The sequence below is a fragment of the Epinephelus fuscoguttatus genome, linkage group LG11 (assembly GCF_011397635.1).
Source record: "Epinephelus fuscoguttatus linkage group LG11, E.fuscoguttatus.final_Chr_v1".
Lineage (NCBI taxonomy): Eukaryota > Metazoa > Chordata > Actinopteri > Perciformes > Serranidae > Epinephelus > Epinephelus fuscoguttatus.
The window spans coordinates 33,359,168-33,385,911 of NC_064762.1; the positions used below are offsets into that span (position 1 = coordinate 33,359,168).

Here is a 26,744-nt window from a genome sequence, read left to right on the forward strand (position 1 = left end):
TTTGGTGTTGAGAAATGTGGGGTACACAGTTAAGCAGACGGGGGTGGGACTGGTCCTTCCCCAGAAAAAAAAGTGTGCATTTAGGCCTACATGTAGGGCTGGTTATCAAAATGAAATTCGAGAAATAATTACATCTGCCAGAATAGTAGCCTATGCTTAATATACTACTCCTCTGTGGCATTTTGTGTTTGTTCTTTTGGAGTAGGATGTATGAGAGCAAATTCAGCAGCTCACATTCTCAGCAGGATGTGACAACTGGCCAAACTGTAGCATATTAAGCACAGGTTAAAAACAATAATAACAATTAGATTTTTTAGGGGGGCACAAGGGAATTTTAAAAAGGCAGTGGGGTCTGCTCAAGTGGAAATTACACCTCAGGATAAATGAATGTCTTAGTATAAAATGTATCTTTGGTGATTTATGTGTTTCCATGTCCATACAGACACATTTATCTTCTGTTGCAAGAAGGCACTTATTGGCCCACATACAGTATGAGGAACTGTTGGATTTCTTAGGAATTATATTTGCAACAGCACTGTTCCCTTGGCCTGTTTTTGCTCCTTACTGCCTCCCAGAGGAGGTTATAATAAACAGCCGAGCGGCTTCATGAAGTGCTCTTCAGTGCGCTCACTCCCTCTCCACTGTGCTACTGTCATCACTCCACCTCTGAGACAGTGTCTCCAGCCTCTTACTTTGTCAGATATTTCATTTCAGCCTACCATGAGTGAAATATTTGGGCTTTTTGTCCTCGGAGCTTTGGCAAAATTAAATAAAAGTGCGCCCTGCCTTTGTTCGGATATCTTTTTAAATATTAACAAGTTGTCATGTCATCTCTGACTGGAAGAGGAGAGAGATTTCCTGCCTCTGTGAGGGGACCACTCTGGGTAAGTCAGATTTATTCACTCTGAACAGAAGGTGTTACCATTTGTTAAAAAAAATGCACGGTCTATAGAGTTTCATATAAGAATAATATTGTTGCACTGTAAGGAAAACATTTGGGTGTGGTTACAGTTGTCCACGTCGATTGACATGTAATTTCCCGCTGCCAAAGCCCACATACATCCTTCTTATAATGATTTCTTTCTCAGAGCTCACAAGTGCAGCATCACCCTGAGCCCCTCGGCTTTTCTGCAAGTATTAACGGGAAGGACTGCAAGGAGCGCCCCACTCCTGAGGGTGCCGGAGGGTCCAGAGGTGACCCACATCGGAATATGTGCCAGAGAGCAGACGCTGTCCCGTCGTACAAGTCCCTCCCTGGATCCGTCGGAGACCGTATCAGGAGTACTTTGTCCTTTGGCAGTGGGACAATATGTAGAGGCACCATGTACGCCAACAGCGGCTTCGGGAGGTCCGACAGGAAAGTTGCGTGCTGCGAGAAGTGCTCAGCGACCCTTGTTGCTCTGAAGAAACAGGCTCTGACCCTGGCTGTGCACCATCACTTCTCCTGCAAGGTCAGTGAGCATGAGGCTCTGATGGAGCTGGTCAGGGATGTGGTGGAGCATAAATGCACTTATCATCAGTCTGCATAATTTTAGGTAGAAGCCTTAAATGGGATTTTTTTTTAAATACAAAAAACTCAAAAATTTGATGGTGCACAGCAAGTACATGCTTATTATTATTATTATTATTATTATTATTATTATTATTATCATCTTTTCTCCTATTTCTTGTTTTGTGTACTTTGCCCTATAGATGGCTCTTTTGCCTTTTCATTTTCTCTTACTCTAATGCTCTTCACACACACTCCTCTCCACTATTTCCCCTTATGTTCAATTTTATCAAATGTCAAAATCAATAAAATAAAATTTAAAAAAAAAAAAAAAAAGAATTTGTTTGGGGCTGGGGTGGGGGTATTTGAGTGGGACCCCTCTGGGTGGCGCCGTTGGCATCTGCCTCTATTGCCTGTAAGCTCCACCACTGGTTTGAACACCTTAAATGTGATTATGTGCTGGTTTGCGTAGTCGTCTATCATCTAAATTGTTAATATTAAGGGTGTGGAGTGTTGGTTAGACAAAACAAGCATTAAAAAATATGTCAGTGTGGGCTCTGGGAAATATAATGGGCGTTTCTTTATATTGTTAACCAATTACTTGAGAAAAAAAAATCAGTAATGGAAATGATAAGCAGTTTAGCTATATTATAATCACACACCCAAGTAGACTTTGTTAATAAAGCTGCCACTTTTAACACAGTTTCTCCAGTGCTATATGTTTAAATCAATTAGAAAGTGTTTTAATGCTCATGTGGGCACATCAGTCTTCACAGTGCGGCCTCTGGGAGGAATGCGCACATGCATTGTTGCATCCATCTGTACATTTGTCACCACTAGCATCCATCAAACACACTCCAATCGACAATCGGTGCCATTCCTGCGTGAGTGGTTCCAAATGGGCATGAATATTTCATCTCGACATCCCTGTGTCATCTCCACAGTCCTCTCCATTGAGGGAAGACTATTTATTTTTGTCCTCTAAAGTGGGATGGGGTGCAGCTAGGCTCATGTTTTTAGAGAGAGACCACAGCATGAGCAGGAGAGAGGTGGTTTCTTGTGGCCATAGGCATGGTCAGAAGAAATCTGATAAGCCAGTTAGCTTCTTGCAGGTTTATTGATCCAAGCATGATTTTTCAAAAGCATCGGGCCTCTGTAATGTAGTCTTTTTAGACGGACTTGCAATCTGGCTAAGACGACAAGTTGAGTCACCCGTCTGACCATGAGAGCTGTCATTATGTCTATATGAGTAAAGCAAAATACCCACACTGGGTACTGAATTTGTAGGTGGTAGAATTTGTTTATTTTGCCAATTTGATCTAGAAGGATGATATCGGGACATACATGCGGTTTGATATGGAGATTTAGGAGGACATAAATTAAATGCCTGATGTTTTAGTGACCCTGTTTCACATCACTATGATAGCTCCTACAGTCTGGGGGAATATGGATCATTGCAATGGGCTGGATGGAAGGGTTGGATGAGAAGGAGGAGGGACCGAGTGTGTTGGATTTTGGGTGTCAAGGGCATGGATGGATTACTGCATGGGCCCACTGGGCACAAGCCCATTGGGGACCAAAGTGTCAGGGGACCCCATGGCCTTCATTTGCAAAATGTCACTCAAATTATCACTTACCAACCACGAAGAGACTCAAAATGACCACAAAGAGACATAAAACAACCATGAGGAAACACAAAGTGACTAAGGAAGCCACACGAATCAATCAAAAAAGACATCAAAGACTCCAAAAGGAGACACAACAACCACAAGGAGACACAAAATGACTACAAAGCGAGACAAATCAACCAAAAAGACATGAAAGTACCCAACTGAGACACAAAACATCCACAAAGAGACACGAATTGACTAAAAAGAGACACAAAAACATCTAAAAAGACACAAAATGACCTTAAAGAGACCCAAACAACTACAAAAGGACACAAAACAACCACAAGGAGACACAAAATGACTATAAAGAGACACAAATAAAAGAAAAAAAAAATAAAATTACCCCAAAAGACACATTACTTCAAAGAGACACAAAACAACTTAAAGAGACACAAAATTACCTCAATGAGACAAAAAAAAAACAACCACAAAGAGACTCGACCAACTAAAAAGGACACAAACAACCAAAAGGAGACAGAAAATGACCACAAAGCGACACAAATTGACCAAAAAATACATAATATAACCTTATAGATACACAAAATTATTCTTAAGAGACACAAAATTAACCCAAAAGACACAAAATTACCTCAAGGAGATGCAAAATGACTTCAAAGCAACACAAATTGTCAAATTAATACATAAAATAATCTTTAAGAGACACAAAATTACCCCTAAGAGACACAACATTATCTCAAAGAGGCAAAAAAGACTACAAAAGGAGACAAAAAACACAAGGAGACACAAAATGACTAATAAGAGACATGAAATTATCTTAATGAGACACAAAACAACAACAAAGAGACACAAAACTAACCAAAAAAAACAAACTAACCAACCAAAAAGATGCATAACGACTACAAGGAGACGCAAAACCACTGCAAAGTCTATGAGTCTTGCTCCTGTGTAGGAGAGGTGGCGGGGCCCTTTTCATATCTGTGCCCAGGGGCCCATTGTCTCATAATCCATCTGGTCAAATCAGACCAAACAGGATGTGACACAAGATTGTCTTTGTCAGGATGAGAAGAAACATGATGGTTTGACGTTTAATGCTCGTTTTGTTGGATTTGACAGTCCAGATCCATGTCTGGGAACTTTCATAAGTTGGCTTATTCAAACATTTTCAAACATCATGTTGTCAGAATCTTCTAAATTATATTTGATTATCATCCTCCAGCTAGATAACAACTGTCCATTAAAGTAACACAGTCTCATTAAATTAGCATGACACGATTCTCCAAGATAATAACACTGAATGACTGCCGAGCACTCATTCACAGAAGGAAAACATAGTCTTGTTTTATTGTTTCTGTCATTTTATAGCGATACTTTACCACCTGTGTTGTGGCCAAGAAACAAGGAATTCTTTTTTTCCTCCTCCGGGTAAAATAAAATAAAATGCTGCATGGTAACACACCCATGAGTTTTTTTCCTTAGTGTACTTGCAGATGACAAAGGTAGTATTAATCAATACTACCGACTCCATGATTACTTTGCTAAGTGCTAAGGTTGCTTGCAGTGTCTTCCCATGACTCAATTTCCATATGCTCAGTGATCATTCATGTAATCCTCAAACCAGAAATAAAACAAAGCAAATTAGCGATGGTATTATGTCTTCACCAGAGGCTTGTGCTGAATCTCTTATCTCATTAGGTTAGTCTCTTTTGTGAAAATACAATTACAGGCTACTTCAGGTAACTACAGTAAGTACTTCAAACACCTCAGTGCTAAGGTTGCCTGTAATTTGTTGATGAAAAAATAATTCTGCTACTTATTTTTTTGTGATTTCACAGGACTCCAGCGACCTGTCTGCGTTTCTCCACGACAACCTTTGTGTCCATAGTCGGTCCACTAATGAGTCCAGGGACAGAGAGAGGGAGCAGGGCAAGTGTGGAGCCTGCGGTGTAAACCTGAACCAGCTCAAACAAGAGGCGGTCCACTTGGCTCTGAGCAGGGGTCAGTCATTAGCTAAGCCTCCCTTTGAACCCAGCTTTAGCACTGGCACACTGCTGGGACAAAGTGAGACAAAGCATGGAGACAGAGCTCCAAGGGACGCTGCCACGGCTATGCATCAACCGCGCAGTCGCACCAACAGTCCACACAGCCCAAGAAGCCCGAGGACGCCTCAGAGGACCCCCCAAACCCTCAGACGGAGGGGGCCCAAGCTCCCCAACCCTGATATGGACCGCTGGGTGGAGGAGCAGCAGCAGCTGGTCGCTTCCAAATCTGCGTCCAGTGCTGATGGTGTCAGCACGTACCCTTACCATAAGGTACCCCTAAAAGCCTCCTCTTACCACTAAATCACACATAACACATCCCCTAGTGTGCATTCCCCTCTTAATGAGCTTTATGGGTAAAGTACGTCTTTACGGGTGCACGTGTCAGCAGAGCAGTGATTCATAGTGCCTAATCAGAGCCTATTTAGATCCCATGGCTGAGGACGTTGTTTAAAAGTACTTCTGCTAATGGAATGGAATTGGGTCATGATTTACCCCTGTCATAAAAGCCAGGCAGTCAAAAAGCACTTGTGATCAATAGGGGGATGGTCATATTTAACAGGGCGGCTGGTGAAATATGCATTACCGTGATGGAAGCCACACGTCTTCTGCCAAGTCCCCTATGAAAAAGGTTTTAAACCTGTGCAAGGTGACTGACAGGGTTTTAGATGTTTTATGTGGTGCCGGTTCAACTTTGGTGGTTTCTACTCCTGATCAAGACGGACAAAAGGCAAATAAAAATGTAAAATGTTTGATGTATTACATGAAGCATACCGTAACTATGAACATGACGAGTTGGTTTAAATACAGCTGTAAGAGCAACACTTCATATACAGAATAAATTGTTTTCATAGACTGTATAACAGAAGTGAACGTAGCCTTCGAGCCGGAAAGTGAAGCCAATGCAGAAGTGACTTAAACCTGCATTCTTCCTTATGGCCAGCAGGGGGCGTACCCACTGGTTGCAACAAGAAGTCAAATTGTACTTGTACTTTTCACTGGATTTATTACCTCGATACACATTTTCATAATGAGTTCATGTTTTCAATCACTAGTTCCAAGTCATCTTCAGTACAGCATGTTGTTCATTTTGGAAATTATTTCCCCATTTAAAGTGGAATAGACAATAAAGCAGGGTATGTTTTAGTGCCTGGATACATTGTGTATGACAAGTTGCAAGTCGTGTCTAGTCAGATCCACCCCTTGTTCCTCCACAACTCCACCCTCGTGTCCAAATATAGTCGCTTCTGGCTCCAGAAAACCTAAGATGGTGACGGCCAAAATGCCAAATTGGAGGCTTCCAATGCTAGTCCATGAACCAATGGGCGATATCAAGGTGGCTACATCCACTTCTTTTACACAGTCTAGGGTAGTTTTACCATATTCTAACAATGTGTTTTTCTGTTATAACATAAGCTCCGAACTGTAGGTAGTACTGTAGCTACCCAGAGTAGTATCCTAGCGTTACATCCAAGGGCAAGGAAATTTTATACAATAATATTTTGTGGGGTTACAGGCTAGATACAGCTCTATTTATGATAGCACATCCACTGTGTGAGAGCTGGTCTTGGGTGCTATTAGAGTTTAGGCTAGCATTAGCGGCCCTGTTCTGCTCTTTATTAAAATTGGGGACATTTACACTCCATGAGCTCCATCAGCCAAACCCATTAGCTGTAATAGCGTTACGTTTGCCAAACACATCAGATAGTGTTAGTCCTTGTTGTAAGAGTTTTCCCCCTTTTCACATAAGAAAACATATGTTTTGGAAAAATGGACAGTAAAGGATAGCTTTATATTTGTCTTGCTTCTCCAAATAGCCTATGTGAGCCACACAAGCAGCTTAAATATGTTAGAATAAAGAAGACATTTGATATTTTCCCAAAACTAAGGCTAATTAGCTCTACACAGTAATACAATAACTCTATAAGGATGCTCATGTCTATAGCCAACATGTGCATATTTGCGATTCTCTTTTTAAAAGGGTCAGCTTGAAACAATGAGTCAGCCAATGGCGCATGGAACTAGCATTAGCTTAATTAGCTGGCTGATAAAATATGCTAGCGACAGTCAGTAAAATCAATCGTCCCCAAAATGAGGAGAGAGCTTTTATCTACTTCTGTCTGAAATCAAGTACCCATTGTCTGAAAAAGTATTATGAATTTCAAGTGGTAAAGCTGCCACCATTATCATTAAGTGCTGTGCGAGAACGGGAAGCTGGACAGACATCTCCCCAGCAACTGAAGGGAGTGGTGTTTTGTGAATGTATAATATTATAATTAACCTGTTATTCTTAATCGACTTGTCTAATCAAATTTGACAGTAACAATGCAACATCTTACTCAGATGAAACTGCCCTGGGCTTTGCAAGACTGTCTGAGAAATTTGCCTGGCAGGTACGCCAGGAGAGCAGATCAATATGTTTATGCAGCTGAGGTGAAATAATGGGAGAGGAGAGAAGGTGGAGGACAAAGAGTAAGGAGAGAGGAGAGGGCGGAGGAGAAGAGAAAGGAAAATGCAGTGTTTAAAATGGGAGGCAGGAGAAATGACTGGAGGGAAATGACGATTTAAAGAGATGGAGTGGAGGGCGGGAGAGGAGAAAAACAAGAGATAATAAAAGACTACAAATACAGACAGAAATCAGAGCAGACAGACAGATATAAAAGGTTACAACAGAAGATATGAGTCAACAAGAGGACAAAAGGAGGGGCAGGGGAGAATCTATACATTGTCCATATTACCTTTGACTACATATATTAACTTAGCCTTTATTTTTCTTCCAGTCCCCTTCCAACCGTCGACTCCTGCAGTTCTTTGATCGCACTAATTGGCAGTTTATGGTTATTAAAGAAGAAACAAAACTGAGCTGACATTGTTATCCTGCCCTAAAAAGGGCTGAGACATTGAGGAGAAGTGGAGCTTGTAAGCAGTATATGAGAGCACTGTTATACAAAGATGTTGGCTCTGTGGCCTGCGGCGAGGCTTGCTGACTTCATGTTGAGCAGTAGCAGACGCATGTTGAATAGGTCATGTTGCATATACACAGCACCGTTATGAATGGGTGCAAATCTCACGCCTTGGAGATGCAGCTGTGTATGTGTTGGACTTGCTTATGTAAAGCCTCTTGACTGAGGGTGTGTGTGTGTTTCAGAGGCAGTGACAGTATGTTTACTGCACCTCTTCAACTCTGAGTCATGTTTTGAACTCAGATAGCAGTCACTACAGCCATCACAAACTATTCCTCACACTCCACATGCAGCTAGCTGGAGCTGTAATGGTGTATATTTAACCCACTGTTCTCTCAGCCTTGATGCCCTACTTAGACAGACGCACCCCACAACTGTCCCCAGAGTAATTCCCCTGATAATAGCCCCTTTTGGAGTGGGTGCAGGACTGCAATTATAGATTTTGATTTTTATAATGAGCTCTCCCCCCTGGCAGGCTGCAGATGATGCTACACTGGGCCGTAGTAACGCTGGGACTGTACAGACAAGCTCAAAGATCCCTCACATATCCAGAGTGGTGACCATCGCTAACACTGCTGCTATGTCCCTTTTAGCCAGGTAAATATATTTATATCAAATCAGGAAATATTGCATGTAAATGTGTGTTTTATCTGCAGCATGTCTGTACTGGCGACACCATAAGTTGCAGTGGTATGACATGCCACCTCCCTTCTTCCCTGTAGGGCAGCGGAGAAGCTCAACCTGACAACGAGGAAAAAAGGCCAGGCCTCTGATCCAGCTCCCGCTCACTTCTCCACCTGCTTCAGGGAGATGATCCAGAAAAACCCACCGCCCGTCCCCTCCTGCCTGCTCCAAGCTGCCACTAGAACCAAAGACTCGCCCAGTGTTGGCAAGGTAGACCACTGGGTTTCAAATTCCAGCAGAACAGAATATGCAGATTTTTTGTTTTTAAGTGATTTGGTTTGGTTGCAATTTGGTAATAATTCCAGCTTTTCTATGCAGCAGCCCCGATTCAGAGTAAAATTGGATGAATTATTAACAGTAAACCTGATTTTAAGCACTCATAAAATTATACTAATTGTTCAAAGTGGGGCAGTCCAACTACAGATCAGGATTACAGTGAGCATTTTTCTGGTCAATATTTGCAATGCTTAACTTGAAATAATAACGTACTGGCAAATATTTAATACTTAAAGGAATAGTTTGACATCTTAGGAAATACATTTAATCATGTTCTTGCTGAGGGTTAGATGAGAAGATTGATAGCACTTGTATGCTAAGGATAAAGTTACAGTCAGTAGCCTATTAGCTTAGCATAAAACCTGCAGGTGGAAGCAACATGTCATTCCCTGTAAGACCACAACTTGTGGCTTTTACATTTTGGTTAGTGTATGGATTAAGCAAATGAAATATAATGTGTTTATTAATAAAAATCAGACGTGATGCTAGGCGGATTCTTATTTGACTTAGGACAGATTGAGGTTATTTAGTTCCCCCTGTTCCCAGTCTTTATGCTAAGATACTCGACCACTGTTTCTACATTCATATTTAGTGTACAGACGTGAAGTGATATTGATCTTGTCCTCTAAGTTTCAGCTAGAAAACAAAGAAATGTATTGCCCCAAATGACAAACTATTACTTTTCATATTAGTTTCAGCTTTTTGCAAGGTGTTAAAACCGTGGATGTATTATTAGATCTGGATAATGGACTTCAAGACGTCACCTTTTCAGTCCAGTGAGAAGTGCTTGTTTCTTCCGCTGGCCCCTAGTTCCTGCTCGGCTCTTAGACTTTATATTGTGGTGATGTCACGGAATCTTGAATCAGTTATCTCGGCTTGAAGAAAGTATTACAAACCTAAAACCTCCATGGATCAAAGCTTGATAATAGAGAGAGTCATAACTGACCTTGTTTGCAGTTGGAGTTGTCCTGTCAACTGTTTTACAGGTGTTGCGTTTAAAATGGTGGTCTGTGGGTAAAATGGTTTTTTTTTTGGGCCACAGGGGATTTTTGTGCTGCAATACTACAAGTGGCCACTAGGAAAAAATTGAAAGCAAGTTTGAGCATTGTTGCTGGGGCTCTGGTTGAAGTCACATACTATTTATACTAATGGATGTAGCTAGTCTCCAGGGAGGGTGGGTGACGGTCACAACTACGCACAGTATGGGTATAAAATACTTGACTGCAAGATTAACAGTGCATCAATCTTCATAAGAAGCTTACACCCTTTTGTGGCGCTAAGCTACGAAGACCAATGCAGACAGGTAGAGAAAAAAAAAAAAGTAATGGATGTAGCTACTGTAATGTCACCCAGTGGTTTGTTTAGTCCCATTTTTAAGTCTTGAGAGGCATTTTGGCCGTCGCCATCTTGTTTTTTCTTTTTTTGAGCCACAAGTGACCATATTTGGATAAGAAGGTGGAGCTAAGGAGGAGTTCGGGGTAGATCTGACCAAGATCCCGAGGACACTATGCACAAACAGCCTGCCACACCCTTAACATGCACAACTTTAAGCCTTAATAAAATGTAAACAGGTGATTTATATGAAAATTCAGCACCTGTGCAGTTGTCATGAATGAGAAAATGAGCTCTAGAGACAAAAAAATTGACGGATGTACGGTTAAACGTATAGATGGATGGATGGATGGATGGATGGATGGACGGATAGACCGACAACCCAAAAACACAATGCCTCTGACTACGGCTATCGCAGGTGTGGAGGCATACAAACATTGTTTCAGTCATAGTTGTAGTAATGTAGCTACTGTCGTAGCTACGTTAACATTATAGTCTGTACACAACAGATCATGATTGGTTTTAGATTTTGGTGGTCATAGGTCAAGGTCAAGGCCACTGTGACCTTGTGTCCATCTCATTCTCGTGAATGAGATATCACCTGTTGGGAATTCCTTCAAATTTGGCACAAACGTTCACTTGGCCTCAACAATGAATTGATTAGAATTTGGTGGTCATGGGTCAGAGGTCAAGGTCACTGTGACCTCGTCCATCTCATTCTTGTAAATGCAATATCTCAAGAATGCATTAAGGGAATTTCCTAAAACTTGGCACAAACATCCACTCAGACTAAACAATGAACTGATTATAATTTGGTTCTGAGAAGTCAAGGTTACTGTGACTGAGTTTGTCTCAACACCTTGAGGGAATATGCTAAAATTTGACTAAAACGTTCACTTGGACTCAAAAATGAACTGATCATAAATTGATGATTGAAGGTCAAAGGTCAGTGTGACCTCACAAAATATGTTTTTGGCCATAACTCGAGAATTCAATTGCTTACTTTGGCAAACTTTCACACAGATGTCTAAAAGGATAAATTAAGGTGGTAATTCTAGTTCTACCAAACCTGACAGCTTAAACTAAAGGCACCAAACTTTAAATTTGAATTAATGACAGTAATAAATTATGTTTATTATCATATAGTTATGTTCAAAAACAGAGCATGTTCATTTATCCTCCATCTTTAATCACAACACAAGCAATAGCCTTCATCCATTAGCTGCACTCAGGAAGATCAGTACAGCTAGGGTTCAGAGTTCAACACATTTGAACTCTTGACTCTGTGCGGCTCTTTCCAGCACATCACATACATCAGCACAGGGCAGTTACAAGAGAAAAAACCATACCACATGCTCAATAATGGAAGAGGCACACAACCTGTTTTCTGCTTTAATACGTGTGTTAAAGAGATATACGACATGCATTATCCACTGTATGCTTTAAAGCATACACATGCAGTCCATATCCTGGTATTTATTCAAAAAGAAAATATACAACATATACAAAAAAACCCATATTACTTTTAAGTATCTTCTGAGACAAGTGTGTATGAAGTGCCAGAAGACAATGGCACTGTCTAGGTGTGGATTGATGGTGCATCTTTGAAAGTACTGCCATCCTTGCCCATAACCACCACCTTGGAAGTGTCTTTATCACCCCTGTTGCAGAGTAAAGAGATCACAGTCAATTTGGAGGAGATCCTATATCGCGCCTTCTTCATGATACACTGTAATGTGGTGCTAATGTCTCCATCTTGTTCCTCCCCTCCCCTCCACTTGCCTCCTCTGGGAGAATCTGGGGAGATCAATATGGCTGCCTGCCCTCCCCTTGTCTCAGATAGATGGACTCTTGGGTTTAGTCTAGAGTTACAGATAAGGGCTCAGATAGACCCCACCGCCAGCCACACCTGCCCGAGCACTCAGCTCTGTGTGCCTCTGCGTGCGAGAATATACATGTGTGTGAGAGCGGAGGAAGATTTTCTCCGCTTGTAAATGGGTCTCTTGAATAATTTAAACCTCATAAATAGAGTTTGACACATGTTCAATAGGGTTAGGGAGCCGCTTCTTGCATACGGTTTTAAAATTATGATTAAGGGGGAGGAAAAAAAAACCCTCACAGACACTGGGAACTTACGAGGCAGATGGAATATGGCTTTCAGATATTCAAATTGTCAGCGATGATGATGTCATTGCTGTGTAATGCAGTTCTGGACAATCTCAAGAGAAATGCATTTGACTGGGTGTCATGGTGCACTGGCCTATTTGCAATCTTGCAGACCTGAATCCTGATTAAGAATCATTTCATAATTGGTTTATAAACCTTAATAGAGCTTATTGTCTTTTCTGAGGTGAATGTTGCCGTGTCTTCCTGCAGACTAAGACCCATGAGCCTTGTTAAATGTCTGTCAGAGTCAGGATCTAACTTAATTTAAGACCTTGAAGCCTCTAAATCCGAAGGCTTCCGGTAGAGAACTGCATTAAGGAATTAATGTCATGACATGTGGAAATATAGCAGGAGGTATGCATAGCCATGTAAGTGCATGTGTGGTTTTTACACTAACTGGATCAACTGGCTGTCTCATGCAGCCGAAATAAAACATGTCTTCAATCTCAATTTAAGGTTAAGCAGCGCACAGCTCATTTTTGTATTTATTCAAATCAGTTGATGGCTATGAAGCTAAAGAAGAGACAGACAGACAGATGTGTTAAAGGTTACATATTTCAGTGATGTCAGTTGGAAACATATACAACAGCAAAGTACACCATCTTTAGCTTGCCATTTCAATGCTCAAACCTAATCCTTTCTGACAGTTACTACTTTGTTCTGCCAAGGCTTCCCTTTTCCAGACAAGGTTTTTTGCAACCTGTGTTGCATAAAATAGTATCTTAGCCTCCCATGGCTGAGCAGCAGGGGCTCAGAGCTGAAGTCTATTACTTCCCTCTCTCACAGCTACATTTGATGCCAGGTTTCTGAGGTAAAAACCCCTGTTTTGGTAAACAGAAACTTTTTAAAAGCAATGTATAAAAAGAACTGACAACATAACAGATGGTTTGAAGATGCTGTGGCATTATACAGTCTGTATATATGTTCTAGAGTTTTTTCACTCCGTGTTTCTGGGATCTGGGGATGCAAAGACTCCATGATGGCTAAAACTCACTGAATTTGATATGAGGATATTTTTGAACCTTGCTGTTTTGAAACACATTCCTTTTTCATAAGTTTGCTGCTGGTATTCTTTTTCGGAAGTTAAAGTTACATGCATGCCAGTCACATTCTTAGCTGAAGATAACAGGCTTCTTCTGAAATCACTTACATAGCTACATGTTGCTCTGTAAAAGCAGAGCAAGGACTCGCTCCTTGTATTAAATAAATAATGGAATTTTCTTCTGAAGGTGTCTCAGAGTAGTCTGAAATGGTAAGCCCTTCCCTGTATGTATGTATACAGTTTGTACACAGGAGAAAGTGCAAAGTCCTTGTAAAAGGCATTAAATCTTTCAGCCTGTAGGCTAGCTGCTCACGAGCTAACTTAGCTTAAGCTGAGTGCACTAGTATGCTAGTAGTAAGCTAGTGGCAGGATAATATAGTTAGACTGGACAGTGTCAACTTATTGTTATTTATATTTGTGCTATTATTAGCTACATACCGTGGCGTTAAAAAGGTGGTTCATGTAAATTACATAAACAAACACATTTTCATTTGGTTTGTGGTTCTTACAGCATTGGCATTTTAATTTGACCAAAGATGCCCCGTAACAGTGTACCCCACTACAAGCTGCACCAATGGTATGAAACTGTTGGTCTCCTAAGTGGGCGTGGTCGCCTGTCCCACATCCTCCCCACCTTGTTTGGAAGTGTAGCAAACGTCGTGTGGATGGATGAAATCAGACACAATACAAGACTATACTATACACTGTACAAATTTAATGTTCGCTCCTTAATTTGCTGCTCATTTTTATCTCCTAGCTTAATGCCTGATATCAACCGAGTGTAAGATTACGTTAGTTGTTGCCAGGACTCTTGAAGAGTGTGTTGCTAAAACAGAGACGTCTTGAACAAAATAAATTTTCTCCTGATTCGTGTGTCTGAAAAAATGCCATTTCAGTGTCAGAATGCTTTGAAGAGTTGGGGCATGTGAAAAATGGATCAAAGATGCCAAAGCACTTGATGACAGAAGCTGATTATCCTGGTGTGCGAAAGCCTCTTCAATACATGTTTTGTTTTATGACATAAAATACGTCTGTACATAATCCAAGCGGCTAAATGAGACTACACAGCATCATCATGCCAAATGCAGCTTCACAGCCATGTTGTGGGGGCGCTGTTAAGTCATGCGACTGTGATGTTTTTTTATGTTTATAGCTTAATGTTAGCTTTTTACCTCTGGCAATTGCATTTAGGCTTCAAAAATCATAAAAGTGGTGTTCATTTGTGAAGATTATCTTGCTGAACAAAACACGTATCATAGATGTTTGTTTACTACAGAGCTTATTTTTTTCAATAATCCGAAATCCAGTGGTAAAATAAGGTGTATAGGTGTTTCGTCAAGGGAACCAGAGCTATGCTAACTTCCACGTCTGCCTACAAAGAAACATCCTCATCCATGGAGCAATCAGTTGTCAAGAGCCATTCCTCTACAGTATGTTTACCCATCAAGTTGAAATTTCAGTGGGTATTCAACAGTTCATAACATAATGTAATTTTCAACATGTGATTCACCCCCCTTGGTGTACAGGTCAAAGTCGTGCTGAGAGTAAGTCCAACGCTGTCAGAGGGCCAAGGCCAACCACCTGTTCTTCACATCGACCCGTCCAAAAAAAGACTCACCATAATGGAACCAGTGAGCAAAAGCCAATCACACGCTACAATGACACTAGGCAGGGATGGCAAAAATCTTCCCAAGACCTTCAACTTTGACGCTGCCTATCCTCAAGAGTCAAGCCAGGTTTGTTTCTTCATGCTGATTACTGATTCGGAATTTCCATTTGTGCTTGCTTAATATTGATTTACATTGACAGTTACTTTGACAGAGTATGGCATATTCTGTTTTTTTTTCAAGTATTTAATGCAAATATCTCCACCACGGTTAGTTTGCTCTGTATGTCTGATGACCTGAAAGCTGATAGGGCCTGGATAGCCACCACAATTACACAGTCCATCAATTATATTCAACCTTCTCCAAGCTCTCCTTACAGTATTTGTGCCCAAGGGAATCTGTAGAATCAGTATGTATCTTTCATTTCATTGAATGTACTATTCCAGTGCAGACATGAATCATAAGATGCTCACTGTCCTTTGTTCTCCCTGACCAGGCCGAGGTGTGTGCGGGCGTCTTGGCTGATGTCATCCGCTGTGTGCTCAGCGGCAGCGATGGATGTGTTCTGGGTTTGGGATGTGCTGATGTGGGTGAGTAATCGGTCGCTGTGAGAGGCCATGGGTTAAAATCTTAAGATGAGAGTGGGACGCTTTTATCTGCGCTCAGGGGCCATCCACCCCCCCCCCCACCCCCCCCCGCTTCTCTGTCCGGCTATCATTCACTCGTTCTTTATCACTTAAACTCCCTGTCTCCATTTTCTCCCTCTGTCCTCCTACCAATTTTGATACACATTTCCGGGCTCCTTGTTCTTTTGCCGTCTCTATGGTTCCATTTGTCTTTTTCTGTCGTCTTTTTTTCCACAGTAGTGACAGAAAAGTGTTGCCATTTCAACTCTCTCCGTCTTAGTCATTCATCTTTCACCTGTTACTTTGTAAATAAAAGCCTATTCATCAATTATACAACACGTGCTTTTTCAAAAGCCTTCATTTTGCCTGATAGACGTTTCAGAATACTGCACAAAAAGACACAAATATTTTATTTTATTTTGCCGAAGCACTGAGCTCAGAGGGGACTGTAAACAAAATGGACTGTAATACATTGCTATTAGAGAGATGGAACCCTGCACTTAGCGTCAGTGAAGGGGTTTAATAGATTGGCAGCACACACACACACACACACACACAAGGTAAGGACAGGGTCTCCTTGGAGCTGCTTTTTCACATGACGCCACTCTCCGTAAATCTGATTGAATTAGTTGGCCAATAGAAACTACATGTGGCCTGCAGCCAGAGGATATCAATCTCCCCCACAGAATACTATTCTCTCTGAATAATGGCAGGCAGCTTGGCCTTTAATTGGAGTAAACCAATTCTCTTATCCTCATTCAATTAGAGTTTGGATAAGACAAGATATGGTAAAACAGACCCATAACTCAAAACTAATGTGGGGCAAAAGTGCACTTGGAAATACAGTATGGCACCAGTCCATGAGAAATTCTAAAAGTGTATTTGGTTGTGTTCCTGTAAATATGCTCCATCTTTATTTGTGCATATTTATATCTTGTGTCTTGTGATTTGTGTTAGCTAGTGCATTTCATTTATTATGTACATTGATTTACCTTATGAATCAGCTGCATGTGCATCCACATTTCTATATTGCCTCATAAATATGTGTTCATATGGAAGTATTGCATGTGTGTGTGTATTTATATGTGTGCATACCCAATTTTCAACGCACCAGAGTCCTTGGCATTCCAACTGTTGCAGACACAAGGGCTGGCCTTGGAGTACATGGTGTTGCCAGATGCTTATTTCTTTCCTGCCACAGACAAGCTTTAGGTTTAAGTCATGGACTGTTTAGTGAAGATGAACGACATGACAGCTTCCCAAAAGTGAAGACAAAACAAATGATTGTTTCCTGGCTGGCTGCAGTGTAGGTCATAAACCCCGCCCTCTCCACGTTAGTGGATGGGACATGGGCCAAACTAAAAAATTAAAGTACCCATCAAATAAATTTTGCCCAAAGATGGTTTCTGTCACTTTAGGTAGTTCATATCACACTGCTGTATGTTCAGGTGTTTGTTTTTTATAACTTTGGTTTTAATTAGTTTTTTGATGCTACAAAAAGGGGGTTTGATATCATGATTGACAGCTGTGTGTGCCAGTCGGTGTGTCTGCGATCACTGGCGCCTCTTGTGAATGGTTAGACAGGTGTTTGAATGGGAACTCTATACCGTAGAGACAGACTCTGGCTCCAAATGACATCATCAGTGCAAGATGGCGGCTGAATCAAGTGCTGTGTCTCAAATTGCATACTTCTGTACTTACACTTAATATTTTGAGTGCATAAGTGCATTCACACTAAGAAGTATGGAAAAATGCAGTGCACTATGAGTACGCGGATGTTGCACTTAAAACGGTCAAGAAGTTGAGGCTTGAACTATGGACACTTCTCGCCCTCAATGGTCGCCATCACTTTTCAAACTGGAAATGGCGGCCAAGGACTGTGTGACCGTGAACGTTGCTGCGTTGTACAAATACATGTGTTTTTTGCACGAAGCACCACTATACTGTTGTTGGGTATAAGTCAGCATGTTTACTGGTTTAATTTAGCAGTCTGTAATGATTTGGTACTGCGAATGATAACGTGAATGCTAATGCTAGTTTGCTTACTAGCTAATTTGCGATCATCATTTCCGGTGAGTACACAACGGTTTGGTTTGAGACAACACTACCCTGTCGAAATTTGCGCTCTACGCCAATAAGTACATAGTGCACATAGTGTACTACATAGAAGTATACTAATGGAAGTATGTGATTTGAGACACACCAAGGGATATTTTGGTTTCATTTATGTACAGTGGGAGGAAATGGTTCTTCATCTTTATCTGCTGTTATTGCTTTAAGCCAGTCACAGACAATTCAGTGTAAAGTAAAATTTTAGCTAATTATACTCACCCAAGTTGGCCTCTTTGAATAAATGAAACAAACAAACAACAACAAAAAAAAACAGCAATAGTCTACAGCCAGGCTAGTGTGAGGTTGTACTTAGGCACAGTGTTTTTTGTTTTCGTGCTAAATGCTAACATCAGCATGAACAGTTACCATGCTCACATTTGCTAATTAGCACAACGTACAGTGGAGAATCATTAAACAAATAATTAGACAAATAGACATTTTGACCTGATGATGGTGCAAGAAGAAAGGGATTAATGTTTTCATGATTTAGTCTCAGGGGACCACAAATATATATATATATATATATATATATAGCAAATATCATGGCCATCCATTTAATGTTTGTCAGGATATTTCACTCTGAACCAGAAAACATCAACTTCATGAAGGTATAGGATGAAAAGTTACAGGATGAGAGTCATTAGGATTAATCCTCTGAGGACCATGAATATCTGTATAGAAATTCCTGCATTTGTGAAGATATGTCAGTCTGAACCAAAGTGTTGTCTCACTGACAGATATCGTATATGATATTAGAGCAGTATTTGATCACAGTGGGCCCCCAACATACACCATATCAAAATTGTGCTCCTCAGAGTGTATGTTGTGTTGATGGGGTGACCATGTGTTTAAAGGGTGTGCATGTATTATACTTTATGTCTTAGTGTCTGTATGTAGCATACATACATATGTGTGCTCTGTTGTCTGCCCCAGGCTCGTGGTCTAGCATGGTGGGGAGTGGCGAGAGCATCCAGAAGCTCGGACTGGTTCCCTGTGCCATCTCCTGGCTGTACAGTGCCATTGAGCGGCGGAGGGAGAAGACCTGGACCGATCTGACTGTATCAGTGTCTGCTATAGAGCTCTGCTGCGGAGAGGAGGACACGCTGAGGGATCTGCTGGGGGAGGTTGTGCCCTCATTAGGAAGTGTCCAGAACAGCCCAAAAGCCCATGTCAGAGTCCAAGAAGACCCTGTCTCTGGGATACAGGTAGAAGGAAAAGGGGGCTTGTTAAATGAACTGCTGCTTCTACTGTGTCTCTGTCACTATATCTGTTGATCAGTCGAAGCACATGCACATACACTGACCCAAATAGTTGGTGTAATCACCCTTATAACCAAATTAAATTAGTGTCATTCTGTACAGTCTAATCAGTCTTTGGAAAGACTGTGGCAGATCTGGAATCCAGAGAGCCAAGGCTATATTTTTTGTTGCAGACAAATTACAATTTCTTGGCTCTGTTTCATTGGCAGTGAATCAAAGGTTCAATTCCTTAAACACAAACAAGTGTTATTTTACAGTTGTTTTAACAGCTCGGAACCAGAAAATGAACACATAATGTGCCTGGGTATTTTCATTGTTTACAGAGCTAATTAATTGCTTATTCATTTGCAGTAGGAGGTGTCAGTGATATTACAGATACTGTAATGTGGAAAAATTTTAATGATTATTTATGGTCTACACTGTACGTGAGAAGATAATACTGGTGGTGTGTGAGACCTATTAGATGGAATCAAAGATTACATCTGATTGCATTATGATTGTGCAGCTGTCTCCGCCCTCACACTGCTGTTTGCCTATTGCAAGCCAGTGCCTCACCAGTGTAGGTGTGCATTTCTCTCTGTTTCTTCATGGACTACTTGGAACATGAAACCTTCTGTATGAATGGAGCTCTTATTCCCAAACATTCTTAAATGGAAAATGTTTTTATTTTAAGATGGGGTAGGCAGAAATCTGGAAAAGGCAAAAAAAAAAAAAGGCAGAATTTGAAAATACACCCTCCTCCTGCAGCTCTTCCTTGTCTGTCCTAAGCCCCTCCCACCAGATAAGCACAGTACCAGATAACCACAACTTCATGCAGTAATCCAGTGTTTTACATATATTGATTCAGAATTAAATCTAATTTCATTGTACACTTGCACATAATGTCTTTGCTCAGCCCCTCATTTCCCTGCTCTCTCAGACCACACATGAGACATTAGTTAGCTAGCTACCCCACGGTCCCTCCGCCTTGCTCCCCATCACTGTGGACTACTTCCCCAGGATGAGAACGGGCAGCAGCTCAGGAGACAGACCTTCGGTTGGTGGCTGTAGCAGCTCAAATTCAGCCAGTGCAAAATCACCACCCAGAGTCACAGTGGGCTGGTGGCCAACAGCAGCGTAGAGTCTAACCTGTGTAACAGCAGTAACAGAAAGTTTGTTGATCCTGCGGCAAGTTTGGACAGTCTGGTCCCCTGAAGCTGGGATTTGCGCTGACTGGATTTGGGTTGCTGCAGCAGCTGGCGTGTTTTCGGTCTCTGGAGCTGCTGCCAGCTCTCCTCCGTGTGAGGTGGTCTGCGGCTGCGGGGAGTGAGGCAGAGGAAACACTGGGATTCGAGGCTCTAGCTAACATTAGCAACATAAATGTGAAGTTGAAGCCAAAGCCATTAGTCTTTTGCTCTTGTTAGCAGAAGGCTAAACTATTAGCAACATTTTCTCTCATCTCATCAAACTCTGCTGCTTGACACTTGTTTTCTTGCTTTTAGGCTGTTTTTCACATGTCATCTTCCTTTTTTGGGGCGCTTTGCAATATAGGTGGTTGTTGTCAATGCTGGAATGGCAACTTTCTCTGCAGGATTCTCCACCATTGAATCAGGCTTTCGTTGAAGAGAACGTACACTCACATCTGTATTTGTGGAACAGCCAGTAGGAACGCAATCTCTCTGAAATGACCTGTGATTGGCCAAAGTCTCCCGTTATAAGCTAGATTTTCTAAAGCCTGAAAACAGAGCCAAGAGGAGTTGCAGAAGTCTACTGTTATCTCAGTCAACTTGAATTACAATTTGCTCAAAATTTATTATGGGATTTTTACTCAATTAATCCAAGATTAAACTGCCTAACCCAGCTTTAAATAGTTTATGAAAAGATTCTACATGAGATTTTTTTAAACTATCCTCTCTCCTCTCTCCAGCTACGTAACCACAACCGGGTGAAGGCCCCCACTGCTGAGCGAGCAGCTTCCCTCCTGGATGCAGCCATTGCAGCGCGTCGGCACAGTGACTTCATAACATACCTGTCCCACAGCTCCATAATGTTCTTCACTCTCCACGTCCAGCCCCCGCGTACAGAAAGCAGCACCATTGGCAAAGGTTGTAATGAATTATTCAGTTACTAGCACAGCTTGTCCCTGGTGAATTCTGTGTTTCCCCTTGAATCATTTTCCACAGTTAATCCTAAATTCAGTACTGATTTAATGCAGTTTAATATTTATTCATTATGTGCATATGTGAAAAAAAGTTGCTAAACTTTTGCATTTACACTCTCCTCTGCTCTCTGATTCCATGCCTAGGTTCACGTGGCCCCACTAAGTTGACCATGATAGATGTGTGTAGTGGTATGAGGGGTATGAGCAAGAATAAACCTCCATATTCTGAACTGGGCCCTGTTGTGTTGTCTCTACTAAGTGGACATAAAACCATCCCCAGCAAGTAAGAATGACACACAAAGATACTAGTGTAGACATATTGGAATGCAATGCTGTAACGTGAACTGCATTAATATTTTGATAGGAGGCTGAAGTTGACTCTTGCTGTTGGTCTTGTAACTTGGTTTCCAAAAATAGTCAGATTTTTTGCCTGTAAACCCATTTTATACTGGGCTACAAAACCCACTACATCAAAATTTTGAAATTAAAAGATTTGGGTGTTTGGAGATTAAATTGTCTGATGCATCCTTTGAATAATGTCTGTACATTTGCACTGTCTCTGCATAGGGGTAGTAAGTTGACTATGCTCCTTCGAGAGGCCTTGGGTCACTTAAATTGCCATACCACAGTCGTCGCTCAGGTTGATGATTCACTGGCTCGCCTTCAAGAAACCCTATCCACCATCCAGCTGGCTTCTCGCATCCGCAGGACGCAGAAGAGAACGAAGGTACCGTACATATCTTGTAACGTCTTTCTACTGATTCCGCACCTTTAAATTATGTCACAGTATTTAGGCTCTTTCTGTAAACAAAGTGGGTGTGATTGTTTCCAATTATTTATTGATTTATGTTTTGGATCGTATGGTTCTAGAACTAACTCCACAATTCATCTTCGTCCAACAGCAGTCCACTTCATGTTCTCCTTGTGGGAGGAGTTTGACTAAAGAGAAGAGAGGGCCACCATCTTTTTCCTTGCGGGCATTTCACTCGACTGATGAAGTAGATGTCGATGTCCCTCGTTTCCGTTTGCGTGGTGAACTGGATGAGCGCTCCAGTAGTGACCAGTCCTGTGACACAGTCATCCAAATAGACTCAGATGGCTTGGTCCAGTCCAAAGTAACCTCAAGACTGACACAACCTGAATTTGTGCCCATCATACCCTCTTTGCATCCTAACAAGGCTGACATGGATGACCCTGAGTTTACCGCTCTACTCCAAGAGCTTCTGAGAATCCCTCAACTGCAAGGAGAGAAGAAAAATGAGGAAACTCTTCAAGGGAATATTGAAATGCTGAAAGCAGACACCAAGAAGCCAGGGAAGGACTGTCTTAAATGTGACACATTTGCTGAACTTCAAGAGCGCTTGGGGTGTATCGATGGAAGTGAGGCAACAATGGATGTGCTCAGGTCTTCCTTAAAAGGCCCGTCTGTTAATAATGTCACAGCCAAATCACAACCCCACAAAGACACAGGGAAACACACAGACCCTGAAACATCAGACGCACAACAGACATTGTTGAATCAGGGGTTAGGTTGCAGTCAGACCTCTGTCGGAGAAAAGCAAACAGATGGTGCCTTCCCTGGAGACAGTTTTCAGAGAGAGGATTCAGGCCTGTATGACTGTGAGGAGTGCAGTGGAACCAGTTCCAGTGAGGAACTACTGAATCAAACTCTCAGTCTTAACATGACCTGTCGATCTGATCTGCCTAAAAAAGGAACTGTTAAGTCAGAGGATAAGCTCTCTTCTCAGGACTTTGATGTGGATGCTCAGGGCATGAACATCAACAGTTCCCTTCAACCTACAGGTAAACAGGAGTGTCCTGAAGCTGCTGATTGGTTCAAACCAGACAAAAGGACCTCACCAGTTGGCAAGAGCTCCCCCATATCTCCTTCCTCCTCCTGCTCCTCTTCAAACTCCTTGGCTACCAGTGTTATACTTGGAGATGTCTTACCCAATCGCCCTGCAGAGGATGTTAAAGAAATGAAGGCCACTATCACAGTAACTGTTCAACAGCCACTGGACCTAAAAGGTCAAGATGAACTTGTTTTCTCTATGGTGGAAGAGGTGACCATCAGTGGAGCACTGGACAAAGGGAGGACAGGTGGAAACATTATTTGTATCAGAGACACTGCCCAATCACAGGCACATGTGCAAGGCCCTGCCAGCTCTCAACCAATCAGGATAATCAGCAATGTCAGCGAAGAATCTATAGGCGCAGGTTCTTCTAATACAAACAAAAGCTCTGCAGCTCAAGATGTAGCTACAGATGCTAGCACAGACAAGCCCCAGTATCAGTTCAGAAGGGAAAAGAAGTTCTTACCTTCCTTTATAAACCCCATGCTGATTAATGCAGATGTGGATTGTGAATTGAATGTTATGAAAGAAAAAGAAAGTAACCCTCATAATGCTTTTATAGAAGTCAAGTCGGAGTCTGAGCCCAGACGGAATAATGCCAAATGTCCAGAAGACAGAAAGGTTCTTGAAAAGAGAAGTGGGGCTTTTGCTTCTGAGACACATGCCAAAAAGTCTGACAAAGTATGTGACTTACCTTTTAGCCAAAGTTCTTATGACCCAAAGGTCTTGAAAGATTCAGCCTTTGGTGATGAAACTGCAGAAAACAAAATGTGTGGAAAGAGACAGAGACATTCAGACAAGAGCCACCCTAGAGACAGGGAGCATGTTTATTCCACTAACACTCCAAAGGGCTCAGAGGGGGGAGAAATCGGTTCCAGACGTGTTGGGAATGCCCCCAAGAGAATTGGTGTGTCACCTGGTTGCCAGGAAACCGCCTCTGCTTCCTTTAAAACAGGTAGTTTGCCTCGAGGCTGGCAAAATGCCAACCACCAGGACAGCTACCATGGCGTTCACATGGCAGAGAACCACAGAGACCCAAGGGGGATGACATCATCCACCCCGTGTAGCCCAAGAGTTACTCTGGAGAGGAGGCAGGGCAGACAGCACTCCCCAGTGAACCACAGCCTCCATGTCTCTTCTCCTCGGAAATATGGAACTGAATACAAACAGCATGCTAGTAGTGCTCACAGAGATGGTGTTGAATCTTTGTTTGAGGCCTCAAATCTGAGAATGAAACATGACAATATGAGTGGGAGGCCAAAGTCACCCACTGAGGACAGTAGCAGGCTTTTCAGTGCAAAACTGGAGCAGCTGGCTACGAGGACTAATTCCCTTGGTAGAATCCCTAGAGACTTCCCAGCCCTAGACAGAGGCGGTAGTAACACCTCAGTAAGCTCTAAGGGGAGCTCCAAGGGAAGTACTGAAGGGGCTTGTAAGGGAGGTTATAAAGGAAATAATGAGGGGGATTGTACCTTCCCAAGATCTAGCAGGAGCCCCAGGAAGAATCCTCGGTCTGACCAGAGTCATCACTTCTTTCTCTCTGAAAACCCTGTAACTCAGTCTGCTAGGCATAACCATTCCAAGCTTTCTGCTGTGGGGAAACTCAAGATGGCTAGCCCCAAAGTCCGTCGACTGTCTGTCCCCAGCATCAAGAACCTCAGTCTTCCACACAAAAGCCTGCAACAGTCTATCAACCGCAGTGCCAGTCTTTCTCCAGACAGCAAAACAGTTAGCTTTGAGCGGACGTCATCCTTTCTGTCCTCTTCCCCTCCAAGGTCTTTTCATTCAATCAGTCGGACACCGAGCCAAAGCTCCACATGCTCATCCACAAAATCTGCCATTCAGGGGTTTATAAACGGACGGATCTCTGACCTTCTTAAGGAAAGGGCCTCCAGTCCCACCTCGGGAAGACTGGACCAAACGACCACAATTCCATCACCATACAGCCAGGTGACTGCTCCCCGTATGCCTGATCATCTGAGTGGGCATGCGAGTGACACCACCAGTGTGTTGAGTGGAGATTTGCCACCAGCTATGGGGAAGACATCCCTGAATTTCTCTAACAGGAACAGTATGGTGAGCAGTGGATATGACAGCATGGTGAGGGACAGTGAAGCCACAGGCAGCGACAGGAGCAGCTCTCTTCTTAGTGTTGCTCGAAGCAGCCGATCATCCCGGAGGAGAGGCAACACAGGTAAAAACCCCTGGAATAAGTGGACTTTAATGAACTGACCCGGATGACTTTCTACTCTGGAAAGATCAGAACCTCATCCAAGTGTCGAGTGCTCATTATGTGTTGTTGGTGTTACATGTTAGTGTTGTAAGTGTAGTCTCAAAAAAGTCTAAAGCTAGCATGCATGTTGAGCATCTTAACTGTCTGTGACCATTTTAGATGAATTCATATATTTCACCTCTCTTAAAGGGACATTTCACCCCAAAATCAAACATACATATTTTAGTGTACACTTTTAAGGCCTGAACATACTTGGGCGGACCGTACGCAGAACGGACTCTGCGGAGGTCCGCGCGGACTCAAAGCGGACGTCCGCAAGCCCTGTGCGCGCAGAGCTCAGATTTTACGACCGCGCGAACTCCGCTATGCGCACCAGTGACTGCTCGGCATGTATTTTTCACATCGCGGGGATTTTTCACTGACATTTTTACAGGAAACTACAACATGGAAGTGCACTCGACTATGGAAGCCCGAATGACTGCGACTGAGTTCGTTCCACGTACGGTCTGCCTGAGTATGTTCGGGCCTTTAGCATGCATCTATGTGCAGGCTCACCTAACACCAGTGAGCTTGCTAAGGGGCCGTACATAAGAATAAGAATAACTTTATTCATCCCCAAGGGGAAATGGCTGGCACGCTCAAATCCCAGAGTGATGCCATTGCGGCATGAGCACCTATTTTTCTCTGGGAGCAATGGGTGTGCCCAGAGATAAACTGAGTTCAACTTTTGGAACCCAGCAGCGTGCACCACATGTCATGTGATGAGGAACAACCAGTCACAGCTGACAGATACCTTTCCCTTCTTCCGTAAATATCCGTCTGTGGTAAATATGGAAAAGATGATCACTTTGGTGCAGAACTGTCAGAGCTGTTTCATCTGTGCCATGGATGATATGCCCACACACATAAACAGCGCCTGGAAGAAGATCAGCTCTGCACTCAGGATTTGAGGTAAATGAGCTATGATATGGTCACTGTTAAGGCTGCTTAGCAACCTCAAACCTGCCTGCAAAAGGCACAAAAGTAGTGCCCAGCGTCCGACCTCATGTTTTCAAGCCAGCTAAAGACGCAGCATGTGTACGGCCCCTAACATTACAGCTCAGTTGAGAAGGACAACACTAATGTTTACATCTTGTGCTGTCACATGCACAAGCCTAACGTTGAGGAGTAGACGCATGCTTCCTTCTGCGCACTGATACAGTTTGTGGTGTAGTTCGGTAGAACAAAAATAGTTCCCACATTTACTGCTCACAACAAGGTCTGTGGATTATCTTGAGTAACCAGGTCATGATTTC

General features: G+C 42.4%; 1 protein-coding gene across 1 annotated transcript in view; it reads left to right on the forward strand.

Annotated features, from left to right (window-relative positions):
* The first annotated feature begins 659 nt into the window (after positions 1-659).
* kif26bb (kinesin family member 26Bb) overlaps positions 660-26,744 on the forward strand; it is a 36,192-nt gene continuing 10,107 nt past the window's right edge. Inside the window, exons 1-12 of the mRNA XM_049590879.1 lie at positions 660-884; positions 1,089-1,451; positions 4,953-5,429; positions 8,595-8,716; positions 8,842-9,013; positions 15,146-15,355; positions 15,723-15,816; positions 18,898-19,169; positions 21,130-21,307; positions 21,508-21,646; positions 21,931-22,090; positions 22,266-25,410. Of these exons, the coding sequence (XP_049446836.1) occupies positions 825-884; positions 1,089-1,451; positions 4,953-5,429; positions 8,595-8,716; positions 8,842-9,013; positions 15,146-15,355; positions 15,723-15,816; positions 18,898-19,169; positions 21,130-21,307; positions 21,508-21,646; positions 21,931-22,090; positions 22,266-25,410 (5,392 nt within the window). The 5' untranslated portion in view covers positions 660-824. The remainder of the gene's footprint in view (positions 885-1,088; positions 1,452-4,952; positions 5,430-8,594; positions 8,717-8,841; positions 9,014-15,145; positions 15,356-15,722; positions 15,817-18,897; positions 19,170-21,129; positions 21,308-21,507; positions 21,647-21,930; positions 22,091-22,265; positions 25,411-26,744) is intronic.